The sequence below is a fragment of the Phascolarctos cinereus genome, unplaced genomic scaffold (genome assembly GCF_003287225.1).
Source record: "Phascolarctos cinereus isolate Bilbo 61053 unplaced genomic scaffold, phaCin_HiC Scaffold_4;HRSCAF=312, whole genome shotgun sequence".
Classification (NCBI taxonomy): Eukaryota; Metazoa; Chordata; class Mammalia; order Diprotodontia; family Phascolarctidae; genus Phascolarctos; species Phascolarctos cinereus.
The window spans coordinates 464621888-464638062 of record NW_027555847.1 but is presented as its reverse complement, the minus strand read 5'-3'; the positions used below and the strand labels follow the sequence as shown (position 1 = coordinate 464638062).

General features: G+C 35.9%; 1 protein-coding gene across 4 annotated transcripts in view; it reads right to left on the bottom strand.

Moving 5' to 3' along the window:
- Positions 1–16175, bottom strand: part of ARFGEF1 (ARF guanine nucleotide exchange factor 1) — a 157921-nt gene that overhangs the window by 35323 nt on the left and 106423 nt on the right. For all 4 annotated transcript variants that reach the window (XM_021002051.2, XM_021002050.2, XM_078153365.1 and 1 more), the window contains exons 23-27: positions 13534–13624; positions 11162–11202; positions 10895–11064; positions 3485–3636; positions 3163–3335 (exon numbers count right to left, since the gene is read on the bottom strand). In XM_021002051.2, coding sequence (XP_020857710.1) covers positions 3163–3335; positions 3485–3636; positions 10895–11064; positions 11162–11202; positions 13534–13624 — 627 coding nt within the window. The remainder of the gene's footprint in view (positions 1–3162; positions 3336–3484; positions 3637–10894; positions 11065–11161; positions 11203–13533; positions 13625–16175) is intronic.

The following is a 16175-nucleotide window of genomic DNA, read 5'->3' as shown; positions in this document are numbered from 1 at the left end:
TTTGACTAGTATAGAGTTAAAAATGTAAGTTAATTTTTGGTAGTAGTCATTTTTGATATTTTAGCAAGGCCTACCCTATGAACACATAAATTCCTCCAGCTGTTTAAGTTTTTCTTTATTTTTTTAAGGAACATTTTGTAATTGAATCTACATAAGTCTTTTGTGTGCTTTGGGAGGTCAATGTGCAGGTATTTTATACATCTTGTACTTATTTGGAATGGGATTTCCCTTTCTATTATTCCTCCTTGCATTCTGTTATTATTATATAGAAATGCTATTTATTTCTGAAGATTTTTGCAACTTTGTTGAAGCTACTGTCTCAATTAGTATCTTTGCAAATTTCCTAGGATTTTCCAAGTAAATCATCATATAATTTTTTTTTTAAGGCAACTGGGGTTAAGTGACTTGCCCAGGGTCACACAGCTAGTAAGTGTAAAGTGTTTGGTTGGAGGCCAGATTTGAACTCAGGTCCTCCTGACTCCAGGGTCGGTGCTCTGTCCACCGCACCACATAGTAAATCATCATATCATCAGCAAACAGAGTTACTTTTATTTCCTCTTAACCTATCTTTACTCCTTTTATATCTTTCTCTTGTCTTAACACTTTTGCTGGTTATTTTCAGAAGTATATTAAAAATGGGGGGGGAATGGGAATTTTTCCTCTACTCCAATATTTATTGTTAGAAATTTTAGTGTTTTCTCCACTGCATATGATGCTTGCTTTTGGTATTAGATTTTTTTTATGATATTAAAAAGGTAACTTTATACTTTGTAGGCTTTATAGCCTAAAAAGAGTGTTGTCTTTTGTCAAAGGTTTTTTCCTGCATCTATTGAGATAAGCATATGATCTGGTATGTTTTGGCTTTTACTATTTTAATTGGTAAGGCAACTGAATCTTACACATTTAATAATGATACTGGTTTGTTGGCTACAGTTCCTTTCAACACAATATAGACAACTGATTGTCTTTATTTTGTGAATGTTTATTTTTGCTTTAATAGCATGATTCTAACTCCTAGATTCTGATTTATTTGGGTTCACCTGATGCACAGTACATTTTTTTCCATTCCATAATTTTATGTCTTTGTTGATTGTGCTTCTTTTAAGCCAAGGATTATAGGGTTTTGTTTTCTCAGTCCATCTGTCACTCTTTTTCTTTTTATTGGATTGTTTAATCCATTCACATTTAAAGTCATAAGAGTCAGGTTTATATTTTCCTCCATCTGTCCCTAATGTTATGGGTTTTTTCCAAGTTATGATCCACCCCTTCTGCTCAGTTATTTTAATCTTTTTAAAAGGTGGTCATATTCCCACTGGCTTTCCTCCCCTAACTCTTGATCCCCTTCTCTCATTTTCCCCTTGGGGTTTTGTTTATTAGTTCCTTTTTCTCTCCTGTTTTTATCTGATTATCTATTTGTTCCACCCTTTTTTTCTTTCAATCAACTTGATTCCCCCTCCCTCCTCTCCCCTTCAATTAGTCCTATTCATTAGTTTTCAAAATATCATTTTTTGCATCCCTTTCCAAAAAGGATTTCTCTTACTCTTTTTATTATTCAACTTTTCGTTCTTTCTACTCCAAGCTGACACAGTACCCATTTCAGGCTCTCCACTCTAGATACTTTCTGCCACTGCCTCGCAGGATTTGCCCTATGGATTTCTATTTTCCAATGTGCCTCATTCCCAGGACAATACCAATTACTACAAGTGTCAGAGAGGACACTGCCACATCTCTGATTACACAGCCCACCCCTGATCTCTATCTTCCCCTGGTTACCTGCCCTCCCCATCCCCCCCCCAACATTTGCCTCAAAATCTCCTCCTTGGATCCATGGTCTCTTACTTCCCTAGATACTCAGCTGGATGCTGGGCTCTTTCCTTCAGCCTTAATGGAGTACCGCATAACCCCCTTCCCACCCTGCCCTCCTATTCACCACATGCACGCGCGCACACACACACACACACACACACACAGAGTCCTGTTTTAGCATCTTGCTGTGCTCCCTCTTTTCCTTAGTTCTTTGGCATGGTACTTGTAATTCAGTGCTTTGCAATGCTGATGCTGGCAACCTTTTGCTCTGAAAAGACTGTGGCTTCCTCACTGTTGTGGCCAGGGCAAATTTCTGTACCATGTACCTGGGGGAGTTTCTGGCACTGTAAAGTGATAGGTGGGACTGAGGTATGGAGGTGTATTTTGTTCTAAGTCTGTGTTGTGTTCTTGGGTCTGCAGGTGACGCCTCACTGCCAGTAGTATGGGAGGTGCAGTAAAGGTGTTCAGGGACAGTTCATGGGTTATTTTAACTCTTTGGATTCTGGGCATTCCTAGATCCATGAGACACCTGAAGCTGCTTTATCTGTAGTGCATAATTTCTGTTTTGGAGAGGTTTAAGAGGTCATTGGAATCAGAAAAAACATCTAGTCCTCCCATCTTGTTGCTCATGTGACTCAGAAATGGCTGACTTGGTTACTGAGTTTTTCAAAATCCTTAATGTTGATACGTGAATCATATTACTAAGTAAGGTGAATAAGATTCTAGGGGACTTTCTTATAAATATAATAAATGCCTATGTTCATAATTGAATTAAGTACTGCAACATACACAAGTTTACAATGGTACACTTAAATGTAAAGATGAAAAACAAATAGGTTCTCATAAAAATGTTAAGGATGTTTCAGGACATCACAGAAAGTAACTTCCATAGTGTCCTCCAAAACAGGAATATTTATCAAACAGAATACTAAGCTAGATGGCTCAACTGGTTAGTATACTATAGCAATTTTTCTGTTTGATGAAGGATTCTTAAATATTTGCTATTTTCAAAGCAAATAATCTGGTCAAATTATACGAAAATACACTTTTTTTGGGGGGTTAGGCAATGGGGTTAAGTGACTTGCCCAGGGTCACACAGCTAGTAAGTGTTATATGTCTGAGGCCAGATTTGAACTCAGGTCCTCCTGAATCCAGGGCTGGTGTTCTATCCACTGTGCCACCTAGCTGCCCTCGAAAATACACTTTGGAGAGTGATATTACAATATCTATGTACAGGGAACATATGCCTTCTTTAAGCTATTTAAACTATTAAAGGCTAAAACTGCACTAAGACATTTGGGACACATGTATTTCCATGCATTAAAGATTTTCCTATAAAGTTAAAACAGTACTTACTGACAATATGTCCTGTTGTTTGAAATGCAAGCTCCACAATACTTTCATCCTGATCTGAGGCAGCTAGGTGAAATACTGAGAAGATGTTCTTCCAGCCTGAGCGAATGTTAGCAGCTTGAGAGTTAACCATTTGTGCTATACATCGTACAACCATATCGCGAATGGTGGGAGACCTAAAAGATAAACATAATTGCTAAGACGTATAATGATACAACATTGTAAAAAAGAATATGCTTTTTAAAAATGCTATGAAGAAAAAATTAACAAATGATAAAAAAAAAGTATTTTTTTTTACTTCTCTAGAATAACTGATTATAGCTACCTGTTTCTCTTCATTATATGTTCAAATGGTCTTAAAAAATCCTTCTGGAATCGGAAATTTGCAAGCTCTCCTTTCTCTAAGAACTTCATTGATAATTGCCTCAAAGAGTCTACTGCAAAAATAGCTACATCTTCATTGGGGTTGCAGCCAACCTGTTACAACAAAACAGACATAAAGCATTAATGTTAACACTGAAAATTAATTTTACATATATTTTGGCCAAATAATTTGTAAATTTTTTTTTTTTGCTGAGGCAGTTGAGGTTAAATGACTTGCCCAGGGTCACACAACTAATAAGTGTCAAGTGTCTGAGGCCAAATTTGAACTCAGGTCCTCTTGACTCCAAGGCCAGAGCTCTAGATACTACATCACCTAGCTGCCCCTGGAAATAAATTTTTTTTACAAATACCAGACAGAAATACCAGAACTTCTATTTCTTCTATAAGTCTAACTACTGCTGTTCAGTAGGAAAAAGAGGTATGATTTTGAAGATAATTATTTGAAACCTTATTTAATAATAGGTAACAAAAACCTGTATTTTTTACGATATTGCACATCAATATTTCAACAACTAACAAACAAGAGTTTTATACAAAGGCCAAACAATTATAAAAAAGAACTACTAAGGCACTTCAATGGATCTTAGTGTATTTTTACAACTAGTATAGATTGCAAAACACCCATGTCTTTAAATAAATACCAATCTTTACACAAATCTTCCACAGAGGGTCCACCCAATACACCTTTATTGTGGGTGTACTGCTACATGACTGATACTTCTTTTTGTAATCATGCCAAGTCAACTAGTCAAAAAGCATTTATTGAGTGCCTGCTACATGCCAGGCTCTATGCCAAGTGTTAGGGTTATACAGAAAGGCAAAACAGCTCTTCCTCTAGAAGAGCCTACACTCTAACAGGTGAAAGAACACGTAAACAACTACACACAAACAAAATACTGGAGAGATAGGCTAAGAGAAAAGACAGCATGTTTTATTATTTTAAGTAATTTTAGTTTACTCTGTAAATTTCTAATTACCCAATCCCATTATCTGCAAAAATAGATAAGCATTTCCTTTTTGCCCATGCTTACTTAGCTCATGTCATTTTTTTTTCTTGTTTTATTGCTATTACATGAATTTCTGGCACTATATCAAACAGTAGTGATGATAATGAACATTTCTTTGCCCCTGATCTTACAAGGAAGGGCTTTATCCTTACTTCATAAAATGCTGATTCTTTGTTTTAGATGCTACTTACCACATTATGAAAAGGTCCATTTATTCCTATACTTTCTAGTGTGGTTTTAAAAACAAAACAAAAAAATTTCAATGGGTGTTAAATTTTGTCTTTTCTGCTTCTATTGATAAAATATAATTTTCTTCTTGTCATTAGTATGGTCCTTTATGGTTTTCATCACACTGAACAAATACTATATTTTTTCAATATAAATCCAATTTGGTCAAAGTGTATAATCTTTTTTTTTTTAGTATGTTGTTCTAATACTTCTGTATCAATATTTGTTAGAGATATTATAGCTTTCTTTCTCTCCTCTATCTCCCCCTGGTTTAGGTATTAAGACCATATTTCTATCAAAGAAAGAGTCTAGAATGAGACCTTCTTTTCCCATTTTTGTATACTGTTGATGTGATATTGCAATTACTAATTCTTTGAATGTTTGATAGAATTAACTTATAAACCCATATGGTCCTAAGTTTTTCTCCCCTCTTTGGGAGTTCATCTGTGGCTTCTTTAATTTCTTTATCTGATATTGGATTATATATACAATGCAGTTTTTCTGCTAATCTGGGTATTTATATTTTTTAAAACGATATCCTCCCACTTCACCTAAGTTATCAGGTTTGCTGATATAAAATTAGGCAAAATAAGTTTCTGAAAGTTTCTTTTACTTCGTCTATAACTATTGTAAATTGTCCTTTAAAATTTCTTGATATTGACAATTTGGTTTATCTTTCTTTTTAAAAATAAGGCTGGCTGTTTATCTCTTTTATTAGTTTTTAAAAATCCAGTTCTTACTTTTATAAATCATATAGAGACACACACAGAGGTATATAAACATGTATGTACATATGTACAAACATGTATATGTTACTGCTTTCAATTTTGTTAACTACTTCTTAGATTTTAAAAATTCTACTTTGATGTACTGTTACTTTCCTAGTTTTAAAAGAATCTGCTTAACACACCAGTTATCTACATTTAAATGACCTATTTTCACTTCATTTTTCTTTTCTCTCTGCTGTCCTGTGCCTGATTATAGGTTTTAATTCTTTTTTTCCTTTTAATCCCCTTTCATGTTATACTTTTTGATGCTTAAGTTTGTTTTGCTTATGACTACTCTTTTGTATCCTGCCCTCCCTCTGAAATCCACTTTCTCCCTTTTCTTCGTTTTATGTGTTTGGCCGTCCTTAGTCTAGTTCAGACAAAAGCAAGGTTTATGTGATACCTGTTGTCTCATACAGTCATTATTTTTTGTTTGGCCCATTCTAATTTTGAGAGATTTCAATTTTTTGCTAAACTGTTAATTCTCCTTGCTGTTCAACATTTCCTCTCTAGGTGACATTTTCTTTATCATTACAACTTATTATCTCTTGCTTCATTTTTTCCTCAAGTACTCTTGTCCTTAGGTCCAGGGTATCTTTTCTCTGAGCTTCTACTTGGACTTGAAATGGATTTTCTCTCTTTCCCACTTGGATTTTTCCTCACTCCATATGACTTCTTCACTGTGCTCAGCATTTTCTTCTGTTTAGTACAATCTCCAGGAGAAGTTTCAGGATTTGCACTTTGGTCAGGCTTTATTCCCTCCCATTTTTGCATGGTGTAGAACGGCCCTGCTTAGTTCCAGATGGAGTAGCTAACACTAAATCCCACCTCTTTCAGTAATTACAGGATTTTAGCTCCGTCTCCTAGTGGTTTGACTTAGGTTAGTCATAGCTCCTTATTCTCTTTTTTCTTACATGAACCCAGAATCTGCTCTGCCCCTTGGAGGAAACCCGAGACTCCAACCAGATGGTGTTGACGGAATGAAACTTCAGCTGCTTCCCTGGCTCATCTTGCAGTGGACTGGAAATAACCTGTCTAAGCACTAGTCTGTGCTACCTGGGAGCTGATCTGACCAGTCTCCTCCTGATTTTATCAAGAATATCTTTGATGTATTCATCAACCCTTTTCATAATGACCTTATAGAGCAAAAAGTTAGGTCTTCCCAGTTGCGTGATTTTTTTCCTATTCTTTTAGAATCTTCTTCTCTTTGAGATGTCTTTAAAAATCAATGAATCCAAATGCCTTTAACATTAAGCTGCCTCCACCACAGGTTTCTTCTTCTTCTGCATTTATTGGGGTTTGGCCACACTTCCTTACTTCACATTCTTAGGTACCACTGCCACTTTTTAAGGTAACTTTGAGATGCAAAAGTCCAAATATAGCTATAGTATTATCACTGATGAGATGGGTCACAGAAATGCCAGCATATCTACCTCATTTTAACAGGTATTTGTTGTCTTCCCAACAGATTTTTCTGTATGTGCTCTTCAGATGATGGCAACTAAGTCACAGTCAAACTTTCTGTAGAGCCATTTTTCCTTTTAACTGATTATCATTTTAAAAAAATATATTACTTGAAATCAATCATCCTCCTCCACGGTAATCTTTCACCAGTGAGTATGTATTCTAAAATCCCTTGAGCTATTATGTCTTTTCATGAGGTAAGGTAAGCTGAAGGTAAGCCTGATGGATGAGGTAGTTAGTCGTTTCCTACCCTCTTTTCACTGCAGTGACTGTATCTATTACATAGTTGGAAGCTGCAAAAAGAACAATTTAAGGTTGATGAAAACTCACAAAAATTAGTTATCCAAAAGTGGAATGGGCTGGTAGGAGAAGAATATTGGCAGTAACTCAAAATCTACATTCTCCCTTACCTCACATATTGAAACAGCTGCCAAAATCTGCCAAATCTACTTCCACAATACCCACATCTGACCATTTCTCTCCACTCACACAGCCACTTAGCTTAGGCCCTCATCATCTCTCACCTAGATTATTATAATTTCCTAACTGGTTTCCTAGGCTTGTCTTTTCTAACTTCATTCCATCCTACACAGCTATGAAATTGATTTTCCTTAAATGTAGATCTGACCAACTTATTCTCCTACTCAATATACTTCAACGGCTCTTTATTGCCTCTAGGATAAAAGTTAAACTCTCCTGCTAAGCTTTTAAAGCCCTATACAACTTGGCACCAACCTACTTTTCCAGCTTTATCCCATAATCGATGATCCATTCAAGCTGGTCTCTCTGTTCCTCACTCACAATTTTCCATTTCTTGCCTCTGTACTTATTCACTGGCTGTCTCACATGCCTAGAATCCACTGCCTTCTTACCTCTGTTTAATGGAGTCCCTCTCACTTTAAGATTCAGCTCAAAATACCATCTTCCTACAAGAAGCCTTTCCTGTTCACTCCAAGATCCCCTTCCTCCCAAACTACCTTACATTTAACTACTTTATCCATGTATTCATTTATATATTTATTACCTTTATATTTATGCAATATACTATTTCACTTGGTGATTGCATTATTATCTTTGTACTCACGATTCTCAAATCAACTTACCCAGCCATAACTTCTCTGCTGAACTCTAGTCTTACACCTCCAAATGCCTATTAGACACCTCAAACTGGATGTCCTATAGATATTTTAAATTTGACATATCCAAAAGTGAATTCATTATTTCCCCCCCAATACCTTCCCCCACTTCCAAGCTTCCCTATTACTATCAAGGGCAATACCATCCTCCTAATCTCCCAGGCTCCTATAATCTAGGTATCATTCTGGGGCAGCTACATGATGCAGTGGACAGTACACTGGGCCTCAAGTCAGGAATACGTAAGCTCAAATCCAGCCTCAGACACTTACTAGCTGCATGACTCAGGGCAAGTCATTTAACTTCTCTTTGCCTCAGTTTCTTCAACTGTAAAATGGGGATAATAACAACACCCACCTCTCAGGGCTGTTGAGGATCCAACAATATAACATTTGTAAAGCACTTAGCACAGTGTCTTTCAGATAGTACATGCTTTATAAATGCTTATTCCCTTTTCCTTTCTATAATTCTTGATTACTCACTCTGTCTCAGCTCCCCACACGTTGATTTTACTTTTGTAGTATCTCTTAAATACATCTGTTCTCTCCTCTGCTACTACCATCACCCTTGTGCAAATTCTCATCTCTTCAGACCTGGCCTATTGCAAAAGCCTGCTGGTGGGTCTGTCTGCCACAAATCTCTCCTTACTCTGGTCCATCCATTCTTCCTTCAGCCACTCAAGTGACTTTTCTAAAGCACAGGCCCTACCACTTCATCCCTCTATTCAATAAATTCCACTGCTTCCCTATCACCTCCAAGAGCAAATATAAAATACTCTGGCATTCAAAGCATTTTATTACCTAATGCCTTTCCTTACCTTTCCAGTCTTCTTCTACCGTATACCTTACCACATACCTATACATACAGTGACACTGTCTTCTTCGCTGCTTCTTGAAGAAGACACTCCATTTCCTGGCTCTGGGAATTTTCACTGGCTATCCTCCATGCCTGGAATACTCTTCTTCATCTCTGCACCCTGGTTTCTTCAGTATCCTTCAAGTCCTTGCTAAAATCTCATTTCTTACAAGACGCCATTCCCAATCATGTTTAATTCCAGTGTCTTTCCTCTATAGAAATTTCCTCTTTATCCCGAATACACACACAGCTGTTCATATGTTGTTTTCCTCACCAGATTGTAAACTCCTTGAGGGCAGAGACTGCCTTCTGCCTTTCTTTGTATCCCTAGCATTTAGCACACAGTGCCTGGGATACAGTAGGCACTTAATAAATGTTTATTGACTGAGTGACATTTTAAAAGTACTTGCTGTCTCCACCACTGGAATGTAAGCTAACTGCAAGAAATGATTTTTCATTCTTTGTACTTGTCTTCTCAACACCTTATTCGATGTCTGTCTGATAGCAGGTAATTTAACAAATACTTACTGATTGACTGATGGCTTTTAAAGTTCTTCACAATATTATACCAATCTGTCTTCATGCCTCACTTAACATCACTCTCCTTCCCACTCTTTAGTTCTGCCAAACTACCCTGTTTTTCACACATGGCATTTCACCTCCCATCTCCACACATTTGCACTAGCCTGTATTAGTATTCTAAAGGAGGAAAGAATAAGTATGTATAAAAATTACACAACACAAATGTATATATCAATGGCTCTATTTCGCATTCATTGCAGAAATGTATTCTTTCCATCCCTCCACTTCATAAGAATCTTCCTTTAAGAAACAGTTCAAGCATACCTTTTACATAAAGCCTTTCCTGATTCCTCTAAATATTAACATTTTCCTTCTCTTGTTATTCAGTCGTTTTCAGTTGTGTCCAACTCTGCGACCCCCTCTTGGGTTTTTCTTGGCAAAGATACTAGAGTGGTTTAAAATGTCCTTCTCCAGCTCATTTTACAGATGAAGAAACTGAAGCAAACAGAGGTAAGTGGCTTGACCAGGGTCACACGCCAGTGAGCATCAGAGGCCAGGTCTGAACAAAGGGAAATGAGTCCTCCTGACTCCAGGACTGGTACTCTATCCACTGTGTCACCTAACTGCCATTTTCCTCTCTCTCTTACTGCTTTATATTTAACCATTATTTGCATTTATTTGCATGTATTTATATATACATGTTTTCTCCCTCATTTATACACATATCAATACATATACATATGCTTATTTTCTCCCCTATTAAGAATGTCTGCTTATTCAGAGCAGTAATTGATTCATTCTTTGTATTTACATCCCCACTTTCTAGCATGATGCTTGGCATATAGTAAGTGCTTAATTAATGTTTGCTGACTGAATGGCTAATTGAATACAGACACGGTTCATTTCCTTATTGGTCTCTGAATAAATATCATATGTTGAGAGCGGCAACAGTTAAATGCCTGTATAGGTTTTATTCTTAGCATCCTTTGACCCATTTTCTGCTGCTGTCACCATGTAGCAGGATTACGGATTTAAAGTTGGAAGGAACCTCAGATGCCATCTATTACCTGGAGCCCAGGAAGATTACAGGACTAGTGGCAGAAGCCACAGAACCAAGGTCATTTTACTTGTTTCGTGCAATATTGTAACCAAAACAAAACAAAATGAAACAATTTAGTGGCTAAACTTCTAGAAGTGAATATTCCTAAACTGCTAGAAGTGAGTGTTCCCCATACTCAAAGCCTTTTGAGCTTAGCAGAATCTCTAAGAGCTAGTGCTCTGTTGGTATAACCTCCAAGAAATCAATTCCCTCTGTATTACCATGAGGCAACAGAGGAGTTTATGAATAACACGATATAATAATTAATCAAATACCTTATTAAAATGGTCTCCAATGACTTCCCAAATTCTAGACCATTGTAATCTTATTCTTCCCATGTTATAATAAGATATTTCTACTATCTTCTGCAAACTAAACATGCGAGGATGTGTAGTAGAAAGCAATTCATCCATAGACACAGCACAAAGCCAACGGACAAAATCCACTGTAAAGCAAATATAGAATGAAATTTTTAACTCAATCTTTTAACTTTTTAATCAAAAAGTCAATCTGTAAGTGTAACAGTAAGTTTACCAACTTACCAATAGCATTTCCATCAAGCCTTGTAGATCCCGTAAATATTCTGGTCAGAGGGCAAAAGAGTGGAGAAGAGGGAGAAAAATCCACAATTATTTATAACAACTTGGAGTTATGACTCTTTAAAAAATATTTTTTAATTAAGAAGCACACTGGGCATTTGGTAAAGTAACATTTTCATTACTTATATTGTTTGCAGAATGAACTAAACCTCAAACATTTATCAATTTTCATTGTGTTTTATACTCTTTGACATAGTGTGGCACATAATAACATTATATTGCTGAATAAAAGTAATATTATAATAATATACACTATTATATAATATATTATAACAACATTACATGACAGGTATCTTACACGAAGCTGTAAGCATTCACAAAATATTAATTAGATGAAACTAACAGAATTCTTTTGTATGAAACAAAACAGATGAGTCAGTCATTTTTCATTTGTTCAGAAATTATTAGCTTTTATTCTTGATTTGATAGCCCATAATTGTCAAATTCTCCCCTTTGAGAAATTGTTTGCTTTCCTGTACTGTATTAGAAGTCTAGAAAAGGATTAGAATTTGAAGTAATTTTTCATAGACAACATGTAAAGGTCTTAATACAAATTTATAGAAAATGTGACCATAGGTAAAATTCTTGAATCTCATTTTCCTCATTATTAAAGTGAAGAAAATTATTTTATTGTCTGTCTTACAGAGCTGTTTCAAGAAAAATGCCCTGGAAATCTTAAAACATAAAAAATGCAAATTATGAATAGTTTAAGGTTAGTACAGAGGCGGGGTAACCAGTTGTCTTTAAGGTTATAAACACTCCTGAAATGATCCACTGAGCTTTAAAAGCCAAGCTATGAGTTCCAACTCAGTTTACATTGATAACACAATTGAATTAAAAACATTTTTGTTAAGTGCATTGGCATTGTTTCAAGTACTGTGGGTACATAGATGAAAAGTGCCTGCCCTTAAGGAGCTTATAATCTAATAGGCAGGTTGTCAGGATAAGACATATACACAAAGAACCATGAAACAACTCAGAATGCTATAAGGGCACAGGAATAAACAAGGCGTCATGCAAAATTTGAAGAGGGATACACATTTCCAGTCAGTACAAAGATTACTGTAAGAAGTGTCACTTAAGTTGGGTTTTAAAGATAGAGATTTCAGCAAGATGGTGATGTGAAATAAATGTGTTCAGGCACTGTGTTCTAAAAGTCAGAGTTATTGTATAAGAGCAGAAGACAGAAAATATTCAAAGAATAGGCAGTGATCCATATTGGCTCAAATGGAGCACATAAAAGTGAATAGGATGAAATATAATCAGAATGATAGGCTGAAGCCATATTGTAAATGAACTTAAATGTCAAAATTTTAATTTGTATTTCAACCTACATACAACGGGGAATCACTGAAAGTTCTGGAAGCAGGGAAGTGACAATGCATAGGATACACCTGTGCATTAGGAAGGTTAATTTAGTGAAAGATGCATTGGAGAGGGAGAGCAGAGAGGCTAATAATTTTTGAGGAAAGAAGTAATAAGGTCTTACGTAGGGGTAGGCAGTGGCAGCACAGGTACAGAGGAAGAGACAGACAGAAAATAAGACTTCAGAAGGAGACTAGACAGGGCCTGGCAAATTACTGGATGTGGGTAAAAGAGGAAGAGTAACTACAATGTCAAGATTTTGAGTGTGGGTTAAGTAGGAAGATGGTGATATCATTCAAAAAAAGAGGCTGAAAAGAAGAACATAATTTGGGCACAAAATGATGAATGAGTTTTGGATGTGTCCAGCCATAATATGTTCATGTAGAACTATCCACCAGGTAGCTAAGAATGCAGGACTGATTTTCAGAGGAGGGGGATCAGTGCCATAAGTAGAGTTTTTACCCAGATATGGGAATGGAAGCCTTAGAAGTGGATAAAACTGAAAAAGAAAGAAGTTAAGAAGAAAAGAGAAGGGGACTAAGAACAAAGCTCCAAAGGACACCAGCACTAAGGGGACAGGACAAGAAAGAGAACCACAGTTTTTTATGGTTATAAAGGGTATACCCATAGATAAAGTCAATAAAATGCTTCTTAAGGGATAATAAAGTAAAAAAAATACTTTATATGCCGTCGCTTTTTTTTTTTACTAAAATTTCCATTTAAAATCCATAAATTTACTTGTTTCTATTCTTCTTACATTAGTACATGAGGTTGCTAACCACATGTGTATACACACATACACACCCACACACAGATACTAATCTGGAATACTAAGTTAAAAGTAATTTTAGAAGTTCCTGTAAATACCTAAACCTTCTAATGACACTATTTGTTATTTTAAGTAGCTCAGATAGTAGCGAACCAAAAAGGAAATGAAAGGAGTACCTTACCTATCTACAGCAACAACAACACTTTGTGAGCTGGTTTCTCCAATGGATTCCTGAATACTTGCTATCTGCTTCCAGTCTACATTTCCTCCAACTACCATAAAAATAAATTAAGAAGTCAGTTCAGCTTTTTGGGAGGAAAGGAGCAAAGACAATTCAGTAAAGGCACATAAATATGATTGCTAAATACCTACAATCAATTTTCCTGCTTAAATAAAAAGGTTTCACGTGGTATTCTTTTCAGCAACATCATTGGTAACAGTATCTTAGGGTTGCCAAATATACACAGTGTTGCTACAAATATAAAAATGGCTTACAGAGATATAAAATGTGACTATTAAGGATCATAAAATCTAAATATATTGAAACATAAACCCAGCAGTCTAATAAAATTAGCCCCAAATTACTTAGTATAAAATGTCTGTCAACTTATCTAGAAAACCCAGCACTTACCCAGACTCATAGCTTCAACTATCACCTTTATAAAGATGATTTACAAGTCTGTATCTCTAATCCTGACTTCTCAGTTTAGTTACAGTCTGCTATTCCCATTTGGATATCCTATTGTCACTTCAAATCCAACATGTTCAAAACTGAATTTTTTTTTTTAATTTCCGTATTTCCAACTATGGTACTACAGATCTCCCAGCTGCCCAAACTCATAATCTTAAGACTCATTCTTGATTTCTCTTCTCTTTCACCAATTCTAGCCTACTGATAAATTAAGAAGCCATTAATTGATGTGTCCTTCGAAATGTCTGCAGAAATGTCTTTCTACTTCGACTACTACCATTTTAGTCTTTCGACTCATCATTTTACATCTCAATCTCTTTGCCTCTTGTTTCATCCCTCTCTAACTCACTCTGCATTCTTATCAGACAAATCTTAATAAGACGCTTTTGTCATATATTGCTCACTCTCTTTCCCCCATAATTATTGGTTCCCTCATGCCTATGAGATGGGATTCTAATTCTTTATGATATTCAAATTCCTTATTCTTATCCTCAAGGTCCTCCAAAATTTTGCACTGTTCTATCTTTTCATATTTTCCTCCTAACATTCTCCTACATGGCTTTCTTTGTACCTTTTTCTTGTACTTTCAGTTAACCTCCACAGTACTAGCAAAATGCTAAGGATATAGCTACAGAATTTCAGAGTTGCACAGGAAGTACCTTAAAGGATGTCTAATTCAACTCATTCCTACGTGAGAATTCTACTCCCTTATAATATCCCTGACAAGAGGCATCCACCCTTCGTTTGATCACCTCTAGTAGGGGTAGGGTGAACCCACTTAATCCCAAGGTAACCCATTTTATCCTTGGACAGCTAATTATAAGTCTTTCCTTACATCGAGTATAAATTTTCTTGTTTGCAATTTCTACTCATTGCTTAGGGCTCTGCCCACTGAGACAAACCAGAATAGGTCCATTCCTTCTTTTAATGACAGCCTTTAAAACACTTGAAGACAGATAACGTCTTCTCAGTTTCTCTTCTCCATTAAATAACATGTCCAGGTCCTTCAACTGGTGCACCTGTAGAATACACTTATGACTTTTTTTTTCCTGACTGCTCCTGTCTATATATAGTAGGTGTTTGATAAGTAACTGATAAATGAATATAATATGCCAACTGATATTTTAAAGATAATTTATCATAACAAGAAAATGAAGAGCATAATCTACAGGAAAGAACATATCATTAATCTTTATGACTACTGTGCTCTCTATGCCCCTAAATATATATCTCATCTTCAAATGTAATAATTTATGAGTATATTCATAAGGCACAGTACATACAGGTAGCTTATGAAACAAAGGGTTATAGAGGTTACATCTGCATTAGTCACAACTTTAACAGGATAACATAAAGACAGAGGAGTTTCTAAAGGGTATAGAATTGTCTGGATTATTTTCATCTGCCCAAAGCTGACCAATTGACACTATTTTCATCTGCTCAAAGTTGCCTAATAACCAGCAAAAGCTCAGAGCACAAACATTAGCCTCAAAGAACAGTGAAATTCACTATGAAATTAAATCACAACGAGCAGTGGGTTGTTGGTACACGTTAAAGAGGGAAGAGAAATTTCAGTTTACGCAGCACTCAACAGAATGAATGATGAGCAAGATATTCCTGTAGGGTCACATAACAAATAAAGAGCTCTGCAGAAGGCTACTAGTTGCAGATATATGGCAGGCAGTTTATCATACAAATAGATATTAGGCAGGATACTGTAAAGACAATTGATGATCGACATGCTCTCTAACTTATAATAGGATCCCTCAGAACTCTAAATTAAGCAGGAGATCCAAAAACTCCATGGGAAATGTCAGTGGTTTAGTTGTCTGGAAAGATGTTAATAGCAAGCATATGAGAGTAAATTCTACTGTTTGGTAGATCTGAATTCTCATTATTGTTGAGCAAAGACAGATTCAAATGAATTACTATTCACAAATACACACTAAAGAGTCTTGAAACATTTGTCCAAGAGTTGAAAGAATATTCCATAAAACACTGGAAAAATGTCCCAAGAATCTGCATGATGACAAAATATTGTCATCCCCAGTTTCTGATTTTTCAAGTAACTGATGAAAGGTGTGACTATTTTTATTCATCAAACTAAACAGGAATATATTTGCAATGGCTAT